Source organism: Schistocerca nitens, chromosome 4, assembly GCF_023898315.1.
Source record: "Schistocerca nitens isolate TAMUIC-IGC-003100 chromosome 4, iqSchNite1.1, whole genome shotgun sequence".
Lineage (NCBI taxonomy): Eukaryota > Metazoa > Arthropoda > Insecta > Orthoptera > Acrididae > Schistocerca > Schistocerca nitens.
In genome coordinates, this window is record NC_064617.1 from 195,105,470 (window position 1) to 195,127,902 (window position 22,433).

At 43.0% G+C, this 22,433-nt stretch overlaps 1 protein-coding gene across 1 annotated transcript in view; it reads right to left on the minus strand.

The window, feature by feature from the left end:
* Positions 1 to 22,433, minus strand: part of LOC126251326 (DENN domain-containing protein 5B) — a 524,570-nt gene that overhangs the window by 128,351 nt on the left and 373,786 nt on the right. Inside the window, exon 2 of the mRNA XM_049951665.1 lies at positions 11,357 to 11,466. Coding sequence (XP_049807622.1) covers positions 11,357 to 11,466 — 110 coding nt within the window. The remainder of the gene's footprint in view (positions 1 to 11,356; positions 11,467 to 22,433) is intronic.

Sequence of the window (22,433 nt, forward strand, 5' to 3'; positions counted from 1 at the left end):
AACAGAAGAGAGTAAAACATGAAAGCAAGATTACAGTGGCTGGCCAACCACGAGAATAAAAAGGGAAAGCCAGCCACACTCTGTAACACATTAAAACCTCCGCCCTAAAAGCACTAGGGCGGAGGACACAGAGGGACAAAGGACATGCGCTAAAACCTACATAGATGTATAAAACCCACTTTCACGGATAAAACGTAAAACTAAAGCTGTTGTGGAGGCATTATCGCCCAACACCGAACGCAGGATGCTGGGAAAGTTAAAAGTCTGCCTCCGAGCGGCTAAAAGCGGGCAGTCCAGCAAGAGGTGGACGACTGTCATTTGAGAGCCACAGCGACACTGAGGCGAGTCCTCACGACGGAGTAGGTAACCATGCGTTAGCCACGTATGGCCAATGCGGAGCCGGCAGAGGACAACTGATTCCCTGCGAGAAGCCTGCATGGAAGACTTCCACACATTCACAGTCTCCTTAATGACACGCAGTTTGCTGTGCGTGCTGTTATGCCATTCCGTCTCCCAAAGCTGGAAAACCCTGCTGTGTAAGACAGAACGCAGGTCAGCTTCGGAGATGCCTATCCCCAGAAGCGGTTTCCGCGTCGCCTGTTTGACCAGCTTGTCGGCAAGTTCGTTTCCGGGGATTCCGAAGTGTCCTGGGGTCCACACAATCACCATGGAACGGCGGGACTGTTCCAGGGCATAGATGGACTCCTGAATGTACTCTACCAGAGGGTGGCGAGGGTAGCACTGGTAAAAATGTGGAACGCTTAACGATTTTGCGTGTAATGTAAATGGAATTCACAATTACTGTACCATAGACTTAGGACTTTCAGTCTCTCTGACATCAAGCTAAGTGCGCCGTTACTAGTCCATCAACAGGAGAAATTATCTCATGGTATTGGGGAATGTTCAATGAGAATTCTTAAGTCATGATGAGGGTTCAGAAGCTGGGGCCCTCAGTTTGAGCACTGTGCGAAGCTAGGCGTAGCTTCAGTAGATTTTCGCTTATACCTTTCGACTCGGTCGTTTCCGGACTAGCGTCCCTGACTTCAAATAGGTACGTGTACCCTTCTGCATCATCCCTGAAAATTTATAACGTCATCAAGGAATCTCCCTATTTTAAGTATTATCATCCTTCGGCCGACATAGTGAAGTCATACTGGTTTGCTATGCGGAGCTTTTGTCATGCTTATTCTGAGCTCAAAGCCTACCACTCCTTTTGAAACTGAACCAGTATGTGTATACAATAATGAACCTGGTTTATGCCATGAACACACTTCCGCTTATTCTTTCGACTTGGCCGTTTCTGTACCAGGGTCCATTACCTAAAATTGATACATTTACCCTTTTCCATCATCCCTGAAAGTCTGTAACATCATCACGGAATTAATAAGTGTGGTAATGGTCCTATTATATTTCGGTGATGCACACAATACAGTACCTCGCCATTCGTAAATTACTCTCCACTTTGCATAAAATACTGTTTTCCCCCCGTCAATAAATTTTCAATCAAATTGCAAACATAGTTAAATATACCTTATGAATCCATTTTGTTTGGTACAATCTAAAGCTCTTCACAAGTCTAGGAACACATAACCCAGCTGTTTACGTCTACATACGGCAGTTAGGATATCAAGAGAGGATGTTTTAGGAAGTCATGCTCGTTTCCATGGAATTTCAAGGTATGTTATACTTGAACTCAAAATACATTCTACAAGTCTGCAACAAATAGATGAGAATGATATATAATGGTAGTTCTATTGATCAACTATGCTGCCAGTTTTATAGATGGTTGTAACCTTCCAATCCCAGAGAACAGTTCTGCGCCCAAGGGATCTTTGGTAAAATATTGTCGAGAGTGGAACTAATATATTCACAAATTGTATTTGGAACCTATCAGAGATTAAATCAATCCCTGGGGCTTTGTTGAGTTTTAGTAACGTCCACTGGTTTCTTAGACTACCTCATTCATCTTTGCAGTAGTGCGACGGCTCAATGGCGACAATGGTGAATCTACAGAATGTGTTTGTGAGTTCCTACCTACCTCCGCACCACTCCCGGACATGTCCGACATATTAAGTAAACTGAAGTCTGGAAGAGGGAAATTGGAAATTTGTGGTAAGGACTATGGGACCAAACTGCTAAGGTAATCGGTCCCTAGGCTTGTTGTTGTTTGTTGTGCTCCTCAGTCCTGAGACTGGTTTGATGCAGCTCTCCATGCTAATCTATCCTGTGCAAGCTCCTTCATCTCCAAATACCTACTGCAACCTACATCCTTCTGAATCTGTTTAGTGTATTCATCTCTTGGTCTCCCTCTACGATTTTTACCCTCCACGCTGCCCTCCAATGCTAAATTTGTGATCCCTTGATGCCTCAGGACATGTCCTACCAACCGATCCCTTCATCTAGTCAAGTTGTGCCACAAACGTCACTTCTCCCCAGTCCTATTCAATACCTCCTCATTAGTTACGTGATCTACCCATCTAATCTTCAACATTTTTCTGTAGCACCACATTTCGAAAGCTTCTATTCTCTTCTTGTCCAAACTATTTATTGTCCATGTTTCACTTCCATACAAATACTTTCAGAAACGACTTCCTGACACTTAAATCTATACTCGATGTTAACAAATTTCTCTTCTTCAGAAACGCTTTCCTTGCCATTGCCAGTCTACATTTTATATCCTATCTACTTCGACCATCATCAGTTATTTTGCTCCCCAAACAGCAAAACTCATTTACTACTTTAAGTGTCTCATTTCCTAGTCTAATTCCCTCAGCATCACCCGACTTAATTCGACTACATTCCATTATCCTCGTTTTGCTTTTGTTGATGTTCATCTTATACCCTCCTTTCAAGACACTGTCCATTTCGTTCAACTGCTCTTCCAAGTCCTTTGCTGTCTCTGACAGAATTACAATGTCATCGGCGAACCTCGAAGTTTTTATTTCTTCTCCATGGATTTTAATACCTACACCAAATTTTCTTTTGTTTCCTTTACTGCTTGCTCAATATACAGATTGAATAACATCGGGGAGAGGCTACAACACGGTCTCACTCCCTTCCCAACAACTGCTTCCCTTTCATGCCCCTCGACTCTTATAACTGCCATCTGGTTTCTGTACAAATTGTAAATAGCCTTTCGCTCCCTGTATTTTACCCCTGCCACCTTTAGAATTTGAAAGAGAGTATTCCAGTCAACATTGTCAAAAGCTTTCTCTAAGTCTACAAATGCTAGAAACGTAGGTTTGCCTTTCCTTAATCTTTCTTCTCAGACAAGTCGTAAGGTCAGTATTGCCTCACGTGTTCTAACATTTCTACGGAATCCAAACTGATCTTCCCCGAGGTCCGCTTCTACCAGTTTTCCCATTCGTCTGTAAATAATTCGCGTTCGTATTTTGCAGATGTGACTTATTAAACTGATAGTTCGGTAATTTTCACATCTGTCAACACCTGCTTTCTTTGCGATTGGAATTATTATATTCTTCTTGAAGTCTGAGGGTATTTCGCCTGTCTCGTACATCTTGCTCATCAGATGGTAGAGTTTTGTCAGGACTGGCTCTCCCAAGGCCGTCAGTAGTTCCAATGGAATGTTGTCTACTCCCGGGGCCTTGTTTCGACTCAGGTCTTTCAGTGCTCTGTCAAACTCTTCACGCAGTATCGTATCTCCCATTTCATCTTCATCGACTTCCATTTCCATAATATTGTCCTCAAGTACATCGCCCTTGTATAGACCCTCTATATACTCCTTCCACCTTTCTGCTTTCCCCTCTTTGCTTAGAACTGGGTTTCCATCTCAGCTCTTTATATTCATACAAGTGGCTCTCTTTTCTCCAAAGGTCTCTTTAATTTTCCTGTAGGCTGTATCTATCTTATCCCTAGTGAGATAAGCCTCTACATCCTTACATTTGTCCTCTGGCCATGCCTGCTTAGCCATTTTGCACTTCCTGTCGATCTCATTTTTGAGACGTTTGTATTCCTTTTTGCCTGCTTCATTTACTGCATGTTTATATTTTCTCCTTTCATCAATTAAATTCAATATTTCTTCTGTTACCCAAGGATTTCTATTAGCCCTCGTCTTTTTACCTACTTGATCGTCTCCTGCCTTCACTACTTCATCCCTCGGAGCTACCCATTCTTCTTCTACTGTATTTCTTTCCCCCATTCCTGTCAATTGTTCCCTTATGCTCTCCCTGAAACTCTCTACAACCTCTGGTTCTTTCAGTTTATCGAGGTCCCATCTCCTTAAATTCCCACCTTTTTGCAGTTTCTTCAGTTTCAATCTGCAGTTCACAGCCAATAGGTTGTGGTCAGAATCCACATCTGCCCCTGGAAATGCCTTACAATTTAAAACCTGGTTCCTAAATCTCTGTCTTACCATTATATAACCTATCTGATACCTTTTAGTATCTCCAGGATTCTTCCATGTATACAAACTTCTTTTATGATTCTTGAACCAAGTGTTAGCTATGATTAAGTTATGCTCTGTGCAAAATTCTACCAGACGCCTTCCTCTTTCATTTCTTAGCCCCAATTCATATTCACCTACTATGTTTCCTTCTCTCCCTTTTCCTACTGTCGAATTCCAGTCACCCATGACTATTAAATTTTCGTGTCCCTTCTCTACCTGAATAAGTTCTTTTATCTCAGCATACATTTCTTCAATTTCTTCGTCATCTGCAGAGCTAGTTGGCATATAAACTTGTACTACTGTAGTAGGCATGGGCTTCGTATCTATCTTGGCCACTATAATAGGTTCACTATGCTGTTTGTAGTAGCTTACCCGCACTCCTATTTTTTTATTCATTATTAAACCTACTCCTGCATTACCCCTATTTGATTTTGTATTTATAACCCTAAGCTTATGCAATACTTAATCTAAGCGGAGGTGGGGGGGGGGGGGAGGAGGAGCAAAGGAAAGGAATGGAACTGATGACATCAGTTGCATCGGGGCTTTATGCAGAATCTGATGCGATAAGTGAAAATATGTGCCAGAGCAAGACTCGAACCCGAGACCTCCTGCTTACTAGGCAGTTGCGTTAACCACGGTACCAACGGGCACAGTGTTCATCGCAATTGTTCGGACTGTCTCGGCACGCTCCCGGCTGGACCACACTCCCACCTTGCTCCACCCGTCTGCAGCCCCATTCATGTCCTCCATGCCCGGTAATTTTAGATTGCCGCTGTAAGTCGAACGTAAATGTGCACCCGCATTAAATGTTGTAGATTCACGTTCCATCGAGGCGAATCAATCATATGGATGCGTGGTATCTGTTCTTTCGAACATTTACGTGCGACTTCCAGTGGCAATCTAAAATTAGCGAATATGGAGGACATGGAAGGTGACTACGGAGAGGTGGCACAAGGTGGGAGTGTGGGTCAGCTGGGGAGCGTGCCGAGACAGTCCGCACATTTTCGGTAAACGCTGTGACTGGATGGTATTCTGGTTAACGCAGCTGCCTAGTAAGCAGGAAAACCTGGGTTCGAGTCCTGCTCCGCCACACATTTTCACTGGTCTGCTGATTCCGCATGAAGTCCCGATGAGTCCTCCTTTCCTCTTCCTTTCTACCCCTCTCCCCCCCCCCCCTCTCTCTCTCTCACCACCTTTAATGACAGGCCAAAAAAACCTTATAAATTATGTAACCTATTACAAAGATTGCCAGAAATTAAGATTAATAATATAACTTGAAATGCAAATACACTGACGGAAAAAAACGAACACCGAATGACAGTTAAAGTAATGAAATTTTGGGAATATATACTACTGGCCATTATTGCTACACCAAGAAGAAATGCAGATGATAAACGGGTATTCATTGGACAAATATATTATACTAGAACTGACATGTGATTACATTCTCACGCAATTTGGATGCATAGATCCTGAGAAATCAGTACCCAGGACAACTACCTCTGGCCGTAATAACGGCCTTGATACTCCTGGGGATTGAGGCCAAACAGAGCTTGGATGGCGAGTACAGGTACAGCTGCCCATGCAGCTTCAACACGATACCACAGTTCATCAAGAGTAGTGACTGGCGTATTGTGACGAGCCAGTTGCTCGGCCACCATTGACCAGACGTTTTCAATTGGTGAGAGATTTGGAGAATGTGCTGGCCAGGGCAGCAGTCGAACATTTTCTGTCGTTAAGACATCTGAAATGTAACGTCCACTGTTCAAAGTGCCGTCAATGCGAACAAGAGGTGACCGAAACGTGTAACCAATGGCACCCCATACCATCACGCCGGGTGATTCGCCAGTATGGCGATGACGAATACACGCTTCCAATGTCCGTTCACCGCGATATCGCCAAACACGGATGCGACCATCATGATGCTGTAAACAGAACCTGGATTCATGCGAAAAAAAATGACGTTTTGCCATTCGTGCACCCAAGTTCGTCGTTGAGTACACCATCGCAGGCGCTCCTGTCTGTGATGTAGCGTCAAGGGTAACCGCTGCTGCAAACGTCGTCGAACAGTTCGTGCAGATGGTTGTTGTCTTGCAAACGTCCCCATCTGTAGACTCAGGGATCGAGACCTGGCTGCACAATCCGTTACAGACACGCGGATAAGATGCCTGTCATCTCGACTGCTAGTGATACGAGGCCGTTGGGGTCCGGCATGGCGTTCCGTATTACCCTCCTGAACCCACCGATTCCATATTCTGCTAACAGTCATTTGATCTCGACCAACGCGAGCAGCAATGTCGCGATACGATAAACCGCAATCGCGATAGGCTACAATCCGACCTTTATCAAAGGCGGAGACGTGATGGTAAGCATTTCTCCTCCTCACACGAGGCATCACAACAACGTTTCACCAGGCAACGCCGATCAACTGTTGTTTGTGTATGAGAAATCGGTTGGAAACGTTCCTCATTCAGCACGTTGTAGGTGTCGCCACCGGCGCCAACCTTGTGTGAATGCTCTGAAAAGCTAATCTTTTGCATATCACAGCATCTCCTTCCTGTCGGTTAAATTTCGCGTCTGTAGCACGTCATCTTCGTGGTGTAGCAATTTTAATGGCCAGTAGTGTATTTTTCTAGGCAATATTTAAGTTATTAACACTGCAAGGCAACGAGTTAACGTTATCGCGGGATAAGCCAACGCAAATGTGAAATGTCGGCACATTAATAACCAGTGTAGCCGCCAGACCGTTGAATGGTAGCGTGCAGACGTGTATGCGTTATGTTGTAAGGGTGCTGGATATATGTTTGTGGGGTAGAGTTCCTTGCCTGTTGTACTTCGTCGGTCAGTACAGGGACGGTCAATGCTGTTTCTGGTTGAATTGTCTGATGATGACCGATATGAACTCAAGTGGAGACAGATCTGGTGGTCTAGGAGTCCGAGGCAACAGAGCCATGTTGGGTTACAACGGTGGTACGTGGGAGAGCGTTATCCTTTTGGAAAACACTCCCTGGAATATTGTTTTGCATTAAGAGTGCGTGGGATAACCACGAGAGTGCCACTGCTGGCACACGAAATCGCGTCCCGGACAACAACTGCAGGTGTAGGTCCAGTGTGTCTAGCATGCAGACAGGTTGGTTGCTGGCCCTAAACTGGCCTCCTCGTAACGAAAACACAGTCATCACTGCACCGAGGCACAACTAGCTTTTATCAGCAAAGACGACAGACCTCCATCCTCCCCTCCAATGACCTCACGCTTGACGCCAGTGAAGTGGCAAATGCCGGTGGTTCCGAGTCGCTGGAATGCACGCTACAGCGCGTCTGGCTCACAACGGGAGGCCGCCAATTGTGAAATTCAGATTCGATTCATACTGCGCATAATAAAAGCTCAAGGCCAGAGGTGTAATGTGTCAAAGAACCAAGATGCACTTCTCAGCCGTTGTCGAGAAAATCGACAGTTAAAAGAAACCGTTGCGGTGAAATACTCTCTACGATTAATAATTTTCTACAGCGTCGTGGCGCAGCTGTAAGCGCTCGGGTTTGTAATCTGAAGGTCGCCGGATCGAATCTCGCGTCATGCAACCTTTTTTTTTTAGTATTTGTTTTTTGTAGTTCAAATATATATATATATATATATATATATATATATATATATATATATATATATATAATTCTCGGCAATCAGTTGCAACAATTATGCATATAATAAGTTGTTGAAAGTCGTTTGTCGTGGAAAAACTGGCGACTTCGAATATCATTATGTTTCCCGCAAATAAAGTTCTATTTCACAAATGTTATTAATTGTCTTCATAATGTTAACCACGTATAGTTAACGGAAGACGTAGAAACGGTAAGTCAAACGTTCGAATTAGAATAGAGACCCCACGAACACAAATTTGCTGCGGCAGGTATGAAATATAAACTCCGTTACTCGCTCGTTACACTTGAAGGACAGATGTTGAATGGGCCGAAACGAGCCGCCGCATAACAGCGTAGTTGCGTGCTAACTTCGAAAGAAGGTAGATGCGGTCCCTAGCGCAACTTATAACATCGTCGAAAATCAGTGCGGACGGGAGAGCTTTGGTACACCCTGTTAAAAAAAAACGGAAATATGGAGGCGGTACAATTGGACAGCGATCCGCCTTCACCAACATGCATAAACAATTCATTAATAGTTATATATATATATATATATATAATTATATTTTTAATTACAAAAAACTAATAATAAAAATAAATTGCATGGCGCGAGATTCGATCCCGCGACCTTCGGATTACGAACCCGAGCGCTTACTGCTGCACCACGACGCTGTAGAAAATTATTAATCGTAGAGAGTATTTCACTGCAACGGTTTCTTTTAACTGTCGATTTTCTCGACAACGGCTGAGAAGTGCATCTTGGTGCTTTGCCACATTACACCTCTGGCCATGAGCTTTTATTATGCGCAGTATGAATCGAATCTGAATTTCACAATTGGCGGCCACCCCTTGTCAGAGCTGCCCTTGAAGTAACCGATTTGTAACAGTTCGTTATGTCACTGTGGTGCCAACTGCTGCTCGAGTTGCTGCTGCAGATGCGGTACAATGCGCCAGAGACATACGCCGCACACGATGCGTCTTCCCTCTCGGTCGTGCCACGTGGCCACCCAGAGCCTGTTCTTATGGCCGCACATTTCTCGTGGCCACCGCTGCCACCAATCATGTACGAGTACAGTGGCTACATTCCTGCCAAATCTTTCTGCAGAATCGCGGGAGGAACATCCGGCTTCTCGTAGTCCTATTAGACGACTTCCTTCAAACTCAGTGCGGTGCTGATAGTCTTCGTCGCCTTAAAGGCGTTACTGACTAACATCAGTACACCACTACAGTACATCACTAACAATCACGACCGTTGCACGGTGTATTTAAAGCAAAGCTGATTTGTATCCTCATAGTAACACTGCAAACCTCACTTTCAATGCGACTGGGGCAAATTTGTAAAGATATCTTTCAAATGTAGAAACTCGCCAACCAATTTTCGTTTATGTCGCACAGCTCCTTCTGGGTGTTGTGATTTTTTTTTCAGTTAAGAGTATTTTATGTTAAGGCTTGACCATGTCTGTTACGAATATCAACTAAAACTACAAACTACTACAACCAGTCATAGTAACTGACAACTGGCTACATTAATTTGTAGTTGCAAAAGAACATTAAATAAAATTTCAAAAGGACTCTAAAACATATCATAATCATTATTGTTGTTCGCATCATCACTGTTTCACAGCCATATGAAAGCCTGTTCTCAGAGTTATGCATTTGCACTGGGCCCCTGCTGACAATACGAATAGAAACTTTCCTTTAGTAGCAGAGTACTATGAAATTGTGCTTTCACTGTTCTAGGAAACTGTTCAAATGCATCGTATTTTCACGTAGCTGGATGGAAATACATATCTCGAAAAATTAATTATAAAAACATGTGCAGTGTCTGCACGTAAAATGAGGCTACGCCACAAGTCTGATTGGACACTCCTTAAGAGAGGGATGTCAGTAAAAATAATGGCATAAACCACCGTGATAAAATAATAGGTATTCAAGTCCGCAAGTAGGGTCTTGAGTACCTTTTCTTTTATCGCACACTGGACTCGCATTCGGGAAAATGACGGTTCAATCCCGCGTCCGGCCATCCTGATTTAGGTTTTCCGTGATTTCCCTAAATCGCTTCAGGCAAATGCTTGGATGGTTCCTCAGAAAGGGCACGGCCGATTTCCTTCCCCATCCTTCCATAATCCGAGTTTGTGCTCCGTCTCTAATGACCTCGTTGTCGACGGGACGTTAAACAGTAATCTCCCCCCCCCCCTCTTTTATCGCAGTGATATACGCCATTATTTTTATTGAGACCTCTCTTAAATGAGCGTCTACGCAGGCGTTGTGGGTTAACCTCATTCTATGACGCAACACTAGATCTGTTTTTATAACCCATGAAAAGATGGCTGTGTAATCAGCTGAAACTACGAGGAAATCCCAAAAGTAAGGTCTCCTATTTTTTTATAAGTACATAGACCTGTTTATTTCTACAATGGTTTACATCAGTTTTCAGCTTAAACATTTAGCTATTTTTCGACATAATCACCATTTCTGTCGATGCATTTTTGTAGACGCTGTGGCAGTTTTTGTATGTCCATGTCATACCGGCTTGCCGCCATGCTGTTCAGAAATCTATGAACCTCTTCTTTCACCTCCCAGTCGGAGCTGAATCGCTGGGACCACAATTAACGCTGACAGGTACTGTGAGACCCTGAAAAAACTCAAACGGGAAAAGAGGAATGTTGAGCAAGGGCGTACACATTTTCCATGACAACGCTCGCCCACACATCGCTCGGCAAACCGTTGTTCTCCTGCAACAGTTTCAGTGGAACATAATCAACCACCCACCCTAATAGTCCTGACTTGGCGCCCAGTCACTATCACCTGTTCCCTAGGTTAAAAGAACATTTGGCCGGAAAGTGAATCAGCTCCGACGACGAGATGAAAGAAGAGGTTCATAGATTTCTGAACAGCATGGCGGCAAGCCGGTATGACATGGGCATACAAAAACTGCCACAACGTCTACAAAAATGCATCGACAGAAATGGTGATTATGTCGAAAAATAGCTAAATGTTCAAGTTGTAAACTGATGTAAACCACAGTTGAAATAAACAGGCCTATGTACTTATAAAAAATTTGGCGACCTTACTTTTGGATTACCCTCGTAGTCATCACTTGATATTAATTACTGGAAATCTTGACTATTAAAAGATTTTTTAAGAAACTTTTTAACTTTACGTAAAGCTTGTAAATTGCTTTTTTCCATTCTCGCTAAGTCATTGATTAACAATTCTAAAAATGTGTAAAACGGATTCAGTTAGCATATGTGCCGTGTCTGCAAAATTTTAATTTATGAACCAGTGATTTCTAAATAGGTAGGAAATTCTTACCATGCAAACAGCATTTTCATCAAATGGATTCCAAGGAACATTGTCTGGGTAATGAGCAAGTACTTGTGCTTTGTACGAACGATCCAAAGGCGTAGTCTGCAAGTTGTCTCCTGAAAGAAAAAGATAAATGCTGCTTTAAATACACAAGCAAATTAACAAGTACAGTTAATGAAGATATTCAACAGATTGTGGGGGTACCTGCTTCTTTTGTACACAGTACCTTGTAATGCTAAATGAGTAATTGGAGAGAATGTTATACTTTTCTAGAATCTGTATTTTTAACTCGAGATCCACAAGGAAAGAGCAAAAGCAGAACAGGATGGAATGGATAGAAAAATAAGCAAATGTGTAAACAGAGCTTTTAAAACACACTTAACGTAGACATTTGTTCTTTCAGTTTCAATGAAGTCGCTCAGATTCCAACTCTAGATAAAAGCACAATAACTGTGCATTTACACTTGGCTTTATAGAGTAATAATAGTAGTAAACATAGTTCATTAAGTTAGGACTGCGCTTCAATCTCTTACGGCCAATTAAGTAACAACAGAGATTGCCGACCGAGCGAGGTGGCGTAGTGGTTAGACACTGGACTCGCATTCGGGAGGACGACGGTTCAATCCCGCGTCCGGCCATCCTGATTTAGGTTTCCCGTGATTTCCCTAAATGCCGGGATGGTTCCTTTGAAAGGGCACGGCCGACTTCCTCCCCCATCCTTCCCTAATCCGATGAGACCGATGACCTCGCTGTCTGGTCTCCTTCCACAAAACAAAAACAACAGAGATGGCCAACAAGTAGCATCACTGAAATATATTCTTAGAATTCAAATTCTCTGCCACTGTGCGTAAATATATGTGTGGCAGCTGATTGTGCAGTTTTCATAAACGTTTCTAAGGCAGCAGATGAGAGGTAGTGTGCAGGGTTAGTCACCAAATGTCTAGGGTTAACAGATCACAACATGGGGAACAAATTTTGTTAGAGGCAAAATGTTCGCTGAGGCTTCCCGGTGATACCTTTAGTATTCGCCGACCCTGGGAGGATAGAGCCAATAACTGACTGATCCACTACTAATTGACATACGGTAACAATGTTACAGAAAGAAATGTCTTGCAGAATATCTGTCACGATAGCTATGTTGACTTTGATCATGTGGGAATTGTAGAGAATAGTTTATCTGTTACTGCTGTGATAGCAGTAGCGTGTAGACCCGCCTTCCTTTACGAACATGTGGAACCACCAAAACGAAGGAAGATTAGTGTTTAGCATCCTATTTGTGACAAGATCTTTAGAAACTCAGCGTAACTCAAGAAGGGATAAGAAATCGAGCCATGTCCCTTTCCAAAGGAAACTTCCTAGCACTCATCTCAAAAGATTTAGGCGCCAACGGAAAATATAAATGATTGATACATGGTCGTTTGAAGCCACGAACAAAGGCGTTCAGTTAAGATGCCATAGTTTTTCCTAAAATGAGGAGTACAATTATTTAGTTGTTCAAATTCCAGGCTTGTCAGGCTAATGTTTTCCATCAATTCTGTAGACATTTTTGGTATTTTAAGTCCCTCCACCCCTTTATAAATGCTGAAATGCATTGCTTAGATAGGTACTGGAGGGCCAGATGCGAGTTCAGGAAGGGAGAGGTCATGATTCTTCCTCAAAGAAACAAAAAAACACATTTCAGTAGAAAGTTAACACTTTTGTTTGGCCTGTATCAATTTCGAAATTTCGCAGCTAACTTTCGGAGAATAAATGGTGTGAAAACGAATAGCCCCACAAACGGAAAAAGTCACTTCATCAGCCCCTGTGCCGGTAATTACGACCGACACTGTATGAACACAACGAATATCATTTAAATAAACAGACATTCGAAAGAAATGACAGTTTTAAATACCAGCAAAGCATCTTTCTTTAACATATTAGTAACAGCTGTGAAATCGAAATTAAGAGTAGCCTGTCAGAAGCTAAGAGAGCATATTTTAGCAGCAAAACACCAACTGCTCGGATGACGGAAGGACAACAATTAAGTCTCTATGATACGAGGCTAAAGAAAACATCGATAACTGGAGGACGAAAGATTACGGGTTAATGGACCGTCGATGTCGAGATAATTGTGGACGAAGCTCGAGATCAGATTTGGGAAGACTAGGTAAGGAAAAGCAGAAATTCCAGTTTTTGCCACAATCGTCTTCCAGAAACAGTGAAAAACCTAAATCTAGTTGACTGGACGCGGACCACTAGCCCAGTGGAAAGACCACTGCGCAATCTCAGTCGACAATAATGGTATGGAGTAGATGCGAGGGCGAGCTTCGAAGTCAAGGTCAATGACGCAGAAGAAGTGAAAAAAGGAAATTTATTTATTTACTTATTTATTTATTACATTATAGCCTGTTACCTACAATTTAAACACAAGCTGTATTCTTACACAAATTATTACTATCTACAATAATTTTTTCTACCCATCAGCAAGTAACTGTATAATCATTATATGTGAGCGTCAAAAACTGAAGTATCGATTTTTAATATCAATTATAAGATGAGTTGTCCGCTGCTCGTGGTCTCGTGGTAGCGTTCTCGCTTCCCGAGCACGGGGTCCCGGGTTCAATTCCCGGCGGAGTCAGGGATTTTTCCTGCCTCGAGATGACTGAATGTTGTTGTGTCGTCTTCATCATCATCATTCATCCCCATTACGGTTGGAGGAAGGCAATGGCAAACCACCTCCACTAGGACATTGCCTAGTACGGCGGTGCGGGTCTCCCGCATCGTTCCCCTACGCTCCGTCACGGAGTATGGGACTTCATCATCATCATCATCATCATCATCAAGATGAGTACAATAAAACTTACGTAATTCAAAATGTACTTTGCTATAGATGTGAAAAAAAAACGTGTGTGCACGTAGCGGTTGAGAGAGCTAAAAGGATACGTAGAAATGACACAGGGAACTAAGAACGCTTCGTGAAATCGCATTCTCAGAAGTTCATGCTTAAATAGAGCAGATGATTAATTTGCAGTAACACACGTATACAGGGCAGTTGACAATGCCAACTGCTAAGTCGATGTTGTCAGCAGTGGAAAACAAAACATCTTAGTAACGAAGCCACCGGGGGCAACAGAGACTGAACGTTGTCTAGGGTCATCATTGTTTCACTTACTTTTGTCCAAAAAGTAAGCGGAACTAACTTTGTCTTCATTTGCCGCCGTTATCACAGAATCTGAAGTAAGTTCATAATTTTCGATTTCTTCATTTTGAATAGCTACGACTTCCCTTACTGTTCGCAAACTACGTCTGTTTTAGGCAATGCGTCGAAGAAGAACACCAGTGGATCGGACAAATAAAAAGAGCTACAGAGACAATTTGACATTTTTTTGCGTAGGTAAAGTAATAGGAATATTGTGGACACTAATAATGATAATTCTAATGTTGTTTTGAAAGATGCGATATATAAATGTGGACTGAAGGTAACTCAAAATAATTTTGAGAGCTATAATTGCGGTTTGATGAATTAACAGTAGAGATCTTGTAATGCAAAACATTTCGCATCTTAGGTTACTTTACGTGAATCAACGGCATTCACATTGTGGTGCCATAAGAGAGAAGTTAATTCGGCCGTAAAAACAAAATTTATACTACAACGCACTGTATCGCCAGATCGCTTCAAATGACCGAACAATTAAAGAGAAATCAAAGAACTATTTCAGTAATATTCGGAGCTACAATGCAGCATTTGCTATGGTCAGTTCTGAGGTCAAAATTTCAGGCAAGTTTTACGTGGAGTGTATCAGCTTAGAATATACAACACTTTTTTACCATAGATCAAGTCCAATGACTTCTACGTACGGTCCTTCACCCTGTTATGTGCAGTTATTAATTTAATTTCGGCCACAGGCAATATTAATTAATCCAACATAATGCTACTTCCCATGACCATACCTAATTCTACCATTAATAAAAGCTACACTTGTACAAAATCTAACTACGTCTACTATTATTAAAACAACGTCAGTTCATGTCTGCCTCATTTATAATGCACTCCATCGCTCCTCGATCCGTAGGATCCAGTTCCTTGGGCGCTGCGGAGTCCGCTGTGTTTGCATCTGCCTCTTCCTTTGTCTGTCGCCTCTCTGCTTGCAGAGGACAACTTCCCTGGTCTGAGGGAACATCGATGCTTCCGGTGAAGTGTGGCCGCATGCCCACCCAGTTCACCGGGGTTCTTGCTTCTTGGTTGGAAAGATACGGCACACGGCCGCGTTTCCACTCTTGTGGTGGTGTCACGATCCCCAGTTGTCCGACGTTGCTGTTCGTCTGCCGTAACTGTTGACCACAGTTGTCTTCACTGCATTGTTTCTTGATCTTCTGTCACAACATCCTGCAGTGCAGCAGAGGGCGGGGCATTTGATTGATAAGAAAATGCACTTCCCAAACTTTCCTTGAAATTTCGTCAGGACCTGCTGTTCTGTCTCCTAGAGGTCGAGTCTTCCATAAAGGAAGGAGCATTCTCTTGTAAGAGGATGAACAATATCAGTGCTCCGGTTCCCCAACTCCACCAGGTTTCACAGACGAAATCTGGTACTCTGGCAAGTAATAGTGGGACTCACTGGTGCTTCAGGCATCCACACACATCGACATATAATATAACTTGTCACACAAAAAGTGTATTTACCGTTGTTCGGGAATCCACTACTGACCTGCTTTGTACTACTGCAGTCCACTCCAGCGTTTAGTTCCATTAATACTACTTCTGTTACTTCGGGACTGCCACAAAGTAAATCACCACTTGTGCCGCAAGCAAAGAATGGACAAACAGCTTGCTTGGACAAATATGGAGCAAAAACAGGTTGCGAGCTTTTTGAAAGAACTGTCTCGGCTGCTGTACGCAGTGATCTAGTGGAAACGATGAAAATGCGAATCAGGATGACTGGACCGGGATTTGAACCCCGGCTTCATCAGATACCGGCTCTATGTACCAATCCGCACCTCACTCGTTTTCCCACATACAAATTCGTTATTATTAAACATACAGCGTCTTCGTTCCCAAATCGGGATCATTTCCCTATCCTGTTAGCTAATGTTCTACGCACTGCACTATGTAAGCATTTCCTCTGAGCTAAAGCACACTATCTGTCTTCCGTGTCCGCACGCTTAGCTAAGTGGTTACGTGCTTGCCTACCATGCAGCAGGCCCGGGTTCGATTCCCTGCCGGCTTGGAGGTTTTCTCCGCTCCTGGACTGGGTGTTGTGTTGTTCTCATCATCAGTTTCATCATCATCGGCACGCTAGTTGCCCAATGCGGCGTCGACTGAAATAAGACTTGCACTCGGCGGCCGAACTTCCCCGGATGGGGATTTCAGAGTACATGAAAAACAAATTACGAGTCCATACATCTACATCTACATCGATACTCCGCAAGCCACCTGACGGTGTGTGGCTGAGGGTACCTTGAGTATCTCTATCGATTCTCCCTTCTATTCCAGTCTCGTATTGTTCGTGGAAAGAAGGATTGTCGGTATGCCTCTGTGTGGGCTCTAATCTCTCTGATTTTATCCTCACGGTCTCTTCGCGAGATATACGTAGGAGCGAGCAATATACTGCTTGATTCCTCGGTGAAGGTATGTTCTCGAAACTTCAACAAAAGCCCGTACCGAGCTACTAAGCGTCTCTCCTGCAGAGTCTTCCACTGGAGTTTATCATCTCCGTAACGCTTACGCGATTACTAAATGATCCTGTAACGAAGCGCACTGCTCTCCGTTGGATCTTCTCTACCTCTTCTATCAGCCCTATCTGGTACGGATCCCACACTGCTGAGCAGTATTCAAGCAGTGGGCAAACAAGCGTACTGTAACCTATTTCCTTTGTTTTCGGATTGCATTTCCTTAGGATTCTTCCAATGAATCTCAGTCTGGCATCTGCTTTACCGACGATCAACTTTATATGATCATTCCATTTTAAATCACTCCTAATGCGTACTCCCAGATAATTTATGGAATTAACTGCTTCCAGTTGGTGACGTGCTATATTGTAGCTAAATGATAAGGGATCTTTCTTTCTATGTATTCGCAGCACATTACACTAGTCTACATTGAGATTCAATTGCCATTCCCTGCACCATGCGTCAATTCGCTGCAGATCCTCCTGCATTTCAGTACAATTTTCCATTGTTACAACCTCTCGATATACTACAGCATCATGCGCAAAAAGCCTCAGTGAACTTCCGATGTCATCCAAGTTTTCTTTACCTAAAGCCGCGTTCCCATCTTTCAATATACAGGACGTTTCACATTTCCTATTATATACGACGTAATACCATATTGCAGTGCCTGTATTGCTCAGAAATACGATGCAATATTCCTTCGCACAAGCTTGCATGTCCGAAGGGACAGACACTGCGGCGACTACAGCCATTATGAAACATCTCCCAGTACGGGCATATACATAATGAATGTGCGAGTACTCTGAGCTAGACGCATGACACTCCATTTCGAAAATTGTTAGGGAATTCAATATTCAGAGATCCACAGTGTTAAAAGTGTGAGGTGAAAACCAATTTTCTGGCATTCTCTCTCACCACGAACAACGCAGTGGCCGACTGCCTTCACTTAAAGAGCGAGTGCAGTGGCGTTTGCGTAGAGTTGTCAGTGTTAACAGATAAGCAACACTGCGTGAAATAACCACGTAAGTCAATGTGGAAGTACGACAAACGTATCCGTTTGGACAGGGCGGCAAAACTTGTCGTTAACGGGCTACAGCAGCAGGCGACCGACGCGAATGTCTTTGCTAACAGCACGATATCGCCTGAGTGCCTCTCCTGGGCTCGTGACCGTATCAGTTGGATCCTAGACCACTGGGAAACCGTGGCCGGGTCAGACGAGTCCCGATTTCAGTTAAGGCCTGGCCGTCCGGCCTGTGGCCTTGAACCGCAGCCGGCAGGCCGCACTGTTGAGTCGCTCGTTATTGTATGGCGGCGGTCACACTGTGTGCGGATTTGACGCACCGGCAGCCGGCCTGCCGCACCGGCCGCCGCCGGGTTGTCACAGATTACAGATTCGCCGCAAGCCGGAGCGGCTGCTTGCCTCTGTTGGCGCATTCAACTGCTCTGCTGTCACACTAGGAGCAGCGGCGTGAGGCGGTTTTCGTCTTGCAGCTCGTAGTGCATGCATCGTGGACACACAGAGGAGCTGAGAGAATACAACTTTTTGTATGATACACGCGATCCTGATTTGGAGGTAGAATACTTTTGTCCTCGATATACTCTTGATAGAAAACTGAATAGTGTTGTCACTGTGACGTCCATAACTTCCAATATCAACTACTGTAAACTCGGTCAACTGGATCAACGATCGCCGGGAGAACTAGCGAAAAGAACTGTTTGTAACAGAAGAACTGGGATCCACTATCCTTAGCGCATTTTAACCTGATAGCCTTTCCGTCTATGCTTCCAAGGCAGTTCGGAAACCCCCAGTTCTATAAATCCTTCTTCAGATTTCTTCCACATCTCTGTTGTAGGAGCAGGTAAATACTTGGGCTGTAGAACAGTCCATATTGCCTGGCACACTTGTTTCACAATATCTGAGACTGTTGAACGTCCTAACCGAAAAGAAAAGGCTATGGTCTGGTGACTGTCGCCTGTAGTCAAGTATCTGGAAAAGAGTAAAATCAATTATGCCGATAGAACGAATAGATAAGTTAACGACCAAAGATATGTTTGTTTAAATTCAATGACAATGTTATGAATACAATGAAACAAAGCAATCTATTAAGTAGAAAGTTCTCTCTAGCGGGACATACGGAACTAGATGTTACTATCGTTTACTGTATTCGTAAACACTGCAGATGAATTTATCACTCCACTCGGAACTACGTTGTGGGATAGCACTTTCTTCCGCCGAACCTTTCATATGATACAGCAAAACTTAAATGGAATAATTTATATGACTTCTATTTCAAGCACAAAGAGGCCACAAACGGTAAAACTTACCTCAAACAAACGGCTTGTCTGTGCCTTGTATCAATTGGCTTTCTCCAGTTCGTTGTGCACTTCTCGGTGCTACATTTTTATCAGCCGATGCATTTCCTCGAAACATTCTCGCGACATACGAAAAGATTTGAAGAACCTATCTTCGTCAGACTCTAGATCAATACACAGACGATGGTATTCTACTAAGCTTTCTCTCATGCTATCAATGTCGTACACCCGACATCTCCTCTTCTTGGTGCCACTTCGTATCGCTAGTGCAAGCTTCTCGTTTCTGCAAGCTTAATAATGGGTTTCGGCCCCTTCCACAGTGTAACAGCTGACGCATCAAGAGTCGCTGCGGCCGGCCGTTGCCTGTGTGGCGTCCCTGGCCGCTGACGGGTCCGGCCCACCGCTGCGCCGTTCGTCGCAGCGCCAGGCCGGATCCTGTCTGGCCAGGCCTTTAGTAAGAGCTGAAGGTAGGGTAAGAGCGTGGCGCATTACTCACAAAACCATAGACCCGAGTTGCCAACAAGGCACTGTGCAAGCTGAAAGTGGCACCATAATGGTGTGGGCTGTTTGCATGGAATCGACGGGGTCCTCTGGTTCTAGTCAGACGATCATTGACTGGAAATGGTTACGTTCAGCTACTTGGAGACCATTTGCAGCCATTCATGGACTTCGTGCTCCCAATCAAGGATGGAATTTTTATGGATGAGATGTGCCATGTCACTGGGACACACCTGGTCGGTTTGAAGAACGTTCTGGAAAATTTGAGTGAATGATTTGGCCACCCAGATCGCCCGACGTGAATCGCATCGAACAATTATGAGACATAACTGAGGGATTCTTGCACAAAATACTGCAACGCACGGAGGCAACATGGCTCAGTATTTCTGCAGAGGACTCCAACGGCTTATTGAGACCATGTCAAGTCGGGTTGCTGCACTACGTCGCACAGTGGGCTAGAATCTTGAAAACGTGGCCAAAAAGGGAAAAAAAAGTTTAAAGATGGGGATTTTGGACTATCAGGTTGGCAGCAGCAATGCTGGGACAACTGAATGCCAGCTGTGCGGACGACCAGATGTTCATTTGTGCGGTAATATCTCAGGTCAAATGCGGCAGTTCATTGCTAGCGTGCGCGCAGCTGGCCAGGCTACAAAAACAGTCGTGTTGTTGAAGGAAGTTATTTATGTTTTGTGCAAGTGAAACCAATACTTTCAATATGGAATGTGTTCGAGGAGATATGTACTAGTGAAAAAACAGTTATATCACTATTAAATCATCAATTATGCACGTTTACATTTCAATTAACGTACTACAGGGAAATGAATGACAAAATCGTAAAATGCGCTTAAAAAATAGAGATAAGTTACGAATTCCACGACATTCCGCTTTCTTTTGCGCTGTGTACGCAAGTATATATTATTACCTTTGTAAATTAAGCTTCAAATCCTGCGACTAGTTGCGACTCTGGCTTTGAGCCACGTTTTAAGCGACACTTGCAAAATGTCATTGTTCAGACATCTTCAAAATTGACAGTAGAATCAATTAATTATGAGTTTTATTTGTACAATTGAAATTACAATCGACACGTAGAAGCATTGTAAAGAATAAAATAATTAGAAAAATGACGAAAATTGTAACACAGATTTCTTTTTTTTTTTTTTTAATTTCAGTTTCATCTGATCCAGCGTATTCCAGAATCGGATTTTCGAGGAAAGATATTTTTCTAATAACAAAAGAGTATTTGTCAAATGATTTGGAAGGGGTCATAGAACATTTGGAAAGGTCGTTGACAGAAAAAAGTGGACATACAATTAAAATTCCCTATGATATGAGGCCTACCATTTCGATTTTGTTAACAAAGTTAAGAAGCAAGTATAAGGAAGCAACTCGGCGACAAGGATATTTTTTCAAGAAGAACGAAACCTGGTTAAATACAATAGTATATATTCCGATTGACTCGAAACCTGCAAGTGTGACTACATCAACAGGCCGACCTGTCACAAAATTTGAAACATTATCTGATAGGTCTAAAAGAAGGAGAACTGAGGAGATTCGTACGAAGTTCAGTCCTATCGAATTATCGTTCGCCGCGCAAATGAATCTTCGATCTTCGGGGCACCCATTTGCTGCGAAGATTGTGAAAGACGTCACACTCTCAAGCCCATCCAAGGTGAAAAAATACAAGGCAGAATAAGAAAATGAAAACTTGTCAATTAAGTTATAAAAAATTTACAAAATAAATAATTGTAATTAAAATGAAATAATTTTTTGTAATATTTTACACCATCTTGTAACCTATATTTGGTCCTTTCTTCGAGTTTTCCACTTTTTTGGTTTATTTTTATTTTTTAAGCATTAACTACAATAACCCCTAAATACTGACTTTTATATGAATAAAAATATATAAATAAATAAAAAGACATAGATTTTGACCGCCATCTTGGATCCACCATTTTTAAATTTTTTGAACTCTGTCATCATCAGTAACCTCGATAAGTCCCTAAAAATTACTTTTATACGTAAAAAATGATAGTAGTGTACATAGAGCCTGCCATCTTGGGTCCGCCATTTTGTTTTTTTCACATTTTGATATCATATTTTTAATCAGAAACTCCGTAAACCGTTACATACTAAGTTTGGAACAAATTGATCAACTACTTATATTTTGACCAGCTTTTTGGGATTCTGACCCACTGTGCGTCGGGCAAAAGGAAGTCCCATGACTTATGTCACCTCAGTGTTTACACACCTAACAATTCTAACCGGTTAGAGAAAGGCAATGGTAAACTCCGAAACGGACTCTCATAAGCATGCGAAGTGGTATTCCTGCACCCATCCCCAACATTCAAGTTTTAATCACTCGTTGAGTAGTTCTGAAAGTGTTGGTAGTTCGGAAGGTTATATTGCATCACTCTTTGTATTGTGTTAGAACAGGCAGTCAAAGAACATAATTTGTGTGTGTGTGTGTGTGTGTGTGTGTGTGTGTGTGTCACTTCGTTGTCCGTCTGTCGAAATTTATGTGGCATATTAACCCTCCCCAATACCAGTGAGAGGGGTAGGGGTACTTTCTGACCACCTTTTCAAAAAAAAAAAAAAAAAATTAATCTAGTCGGTTTCCTTATATTTT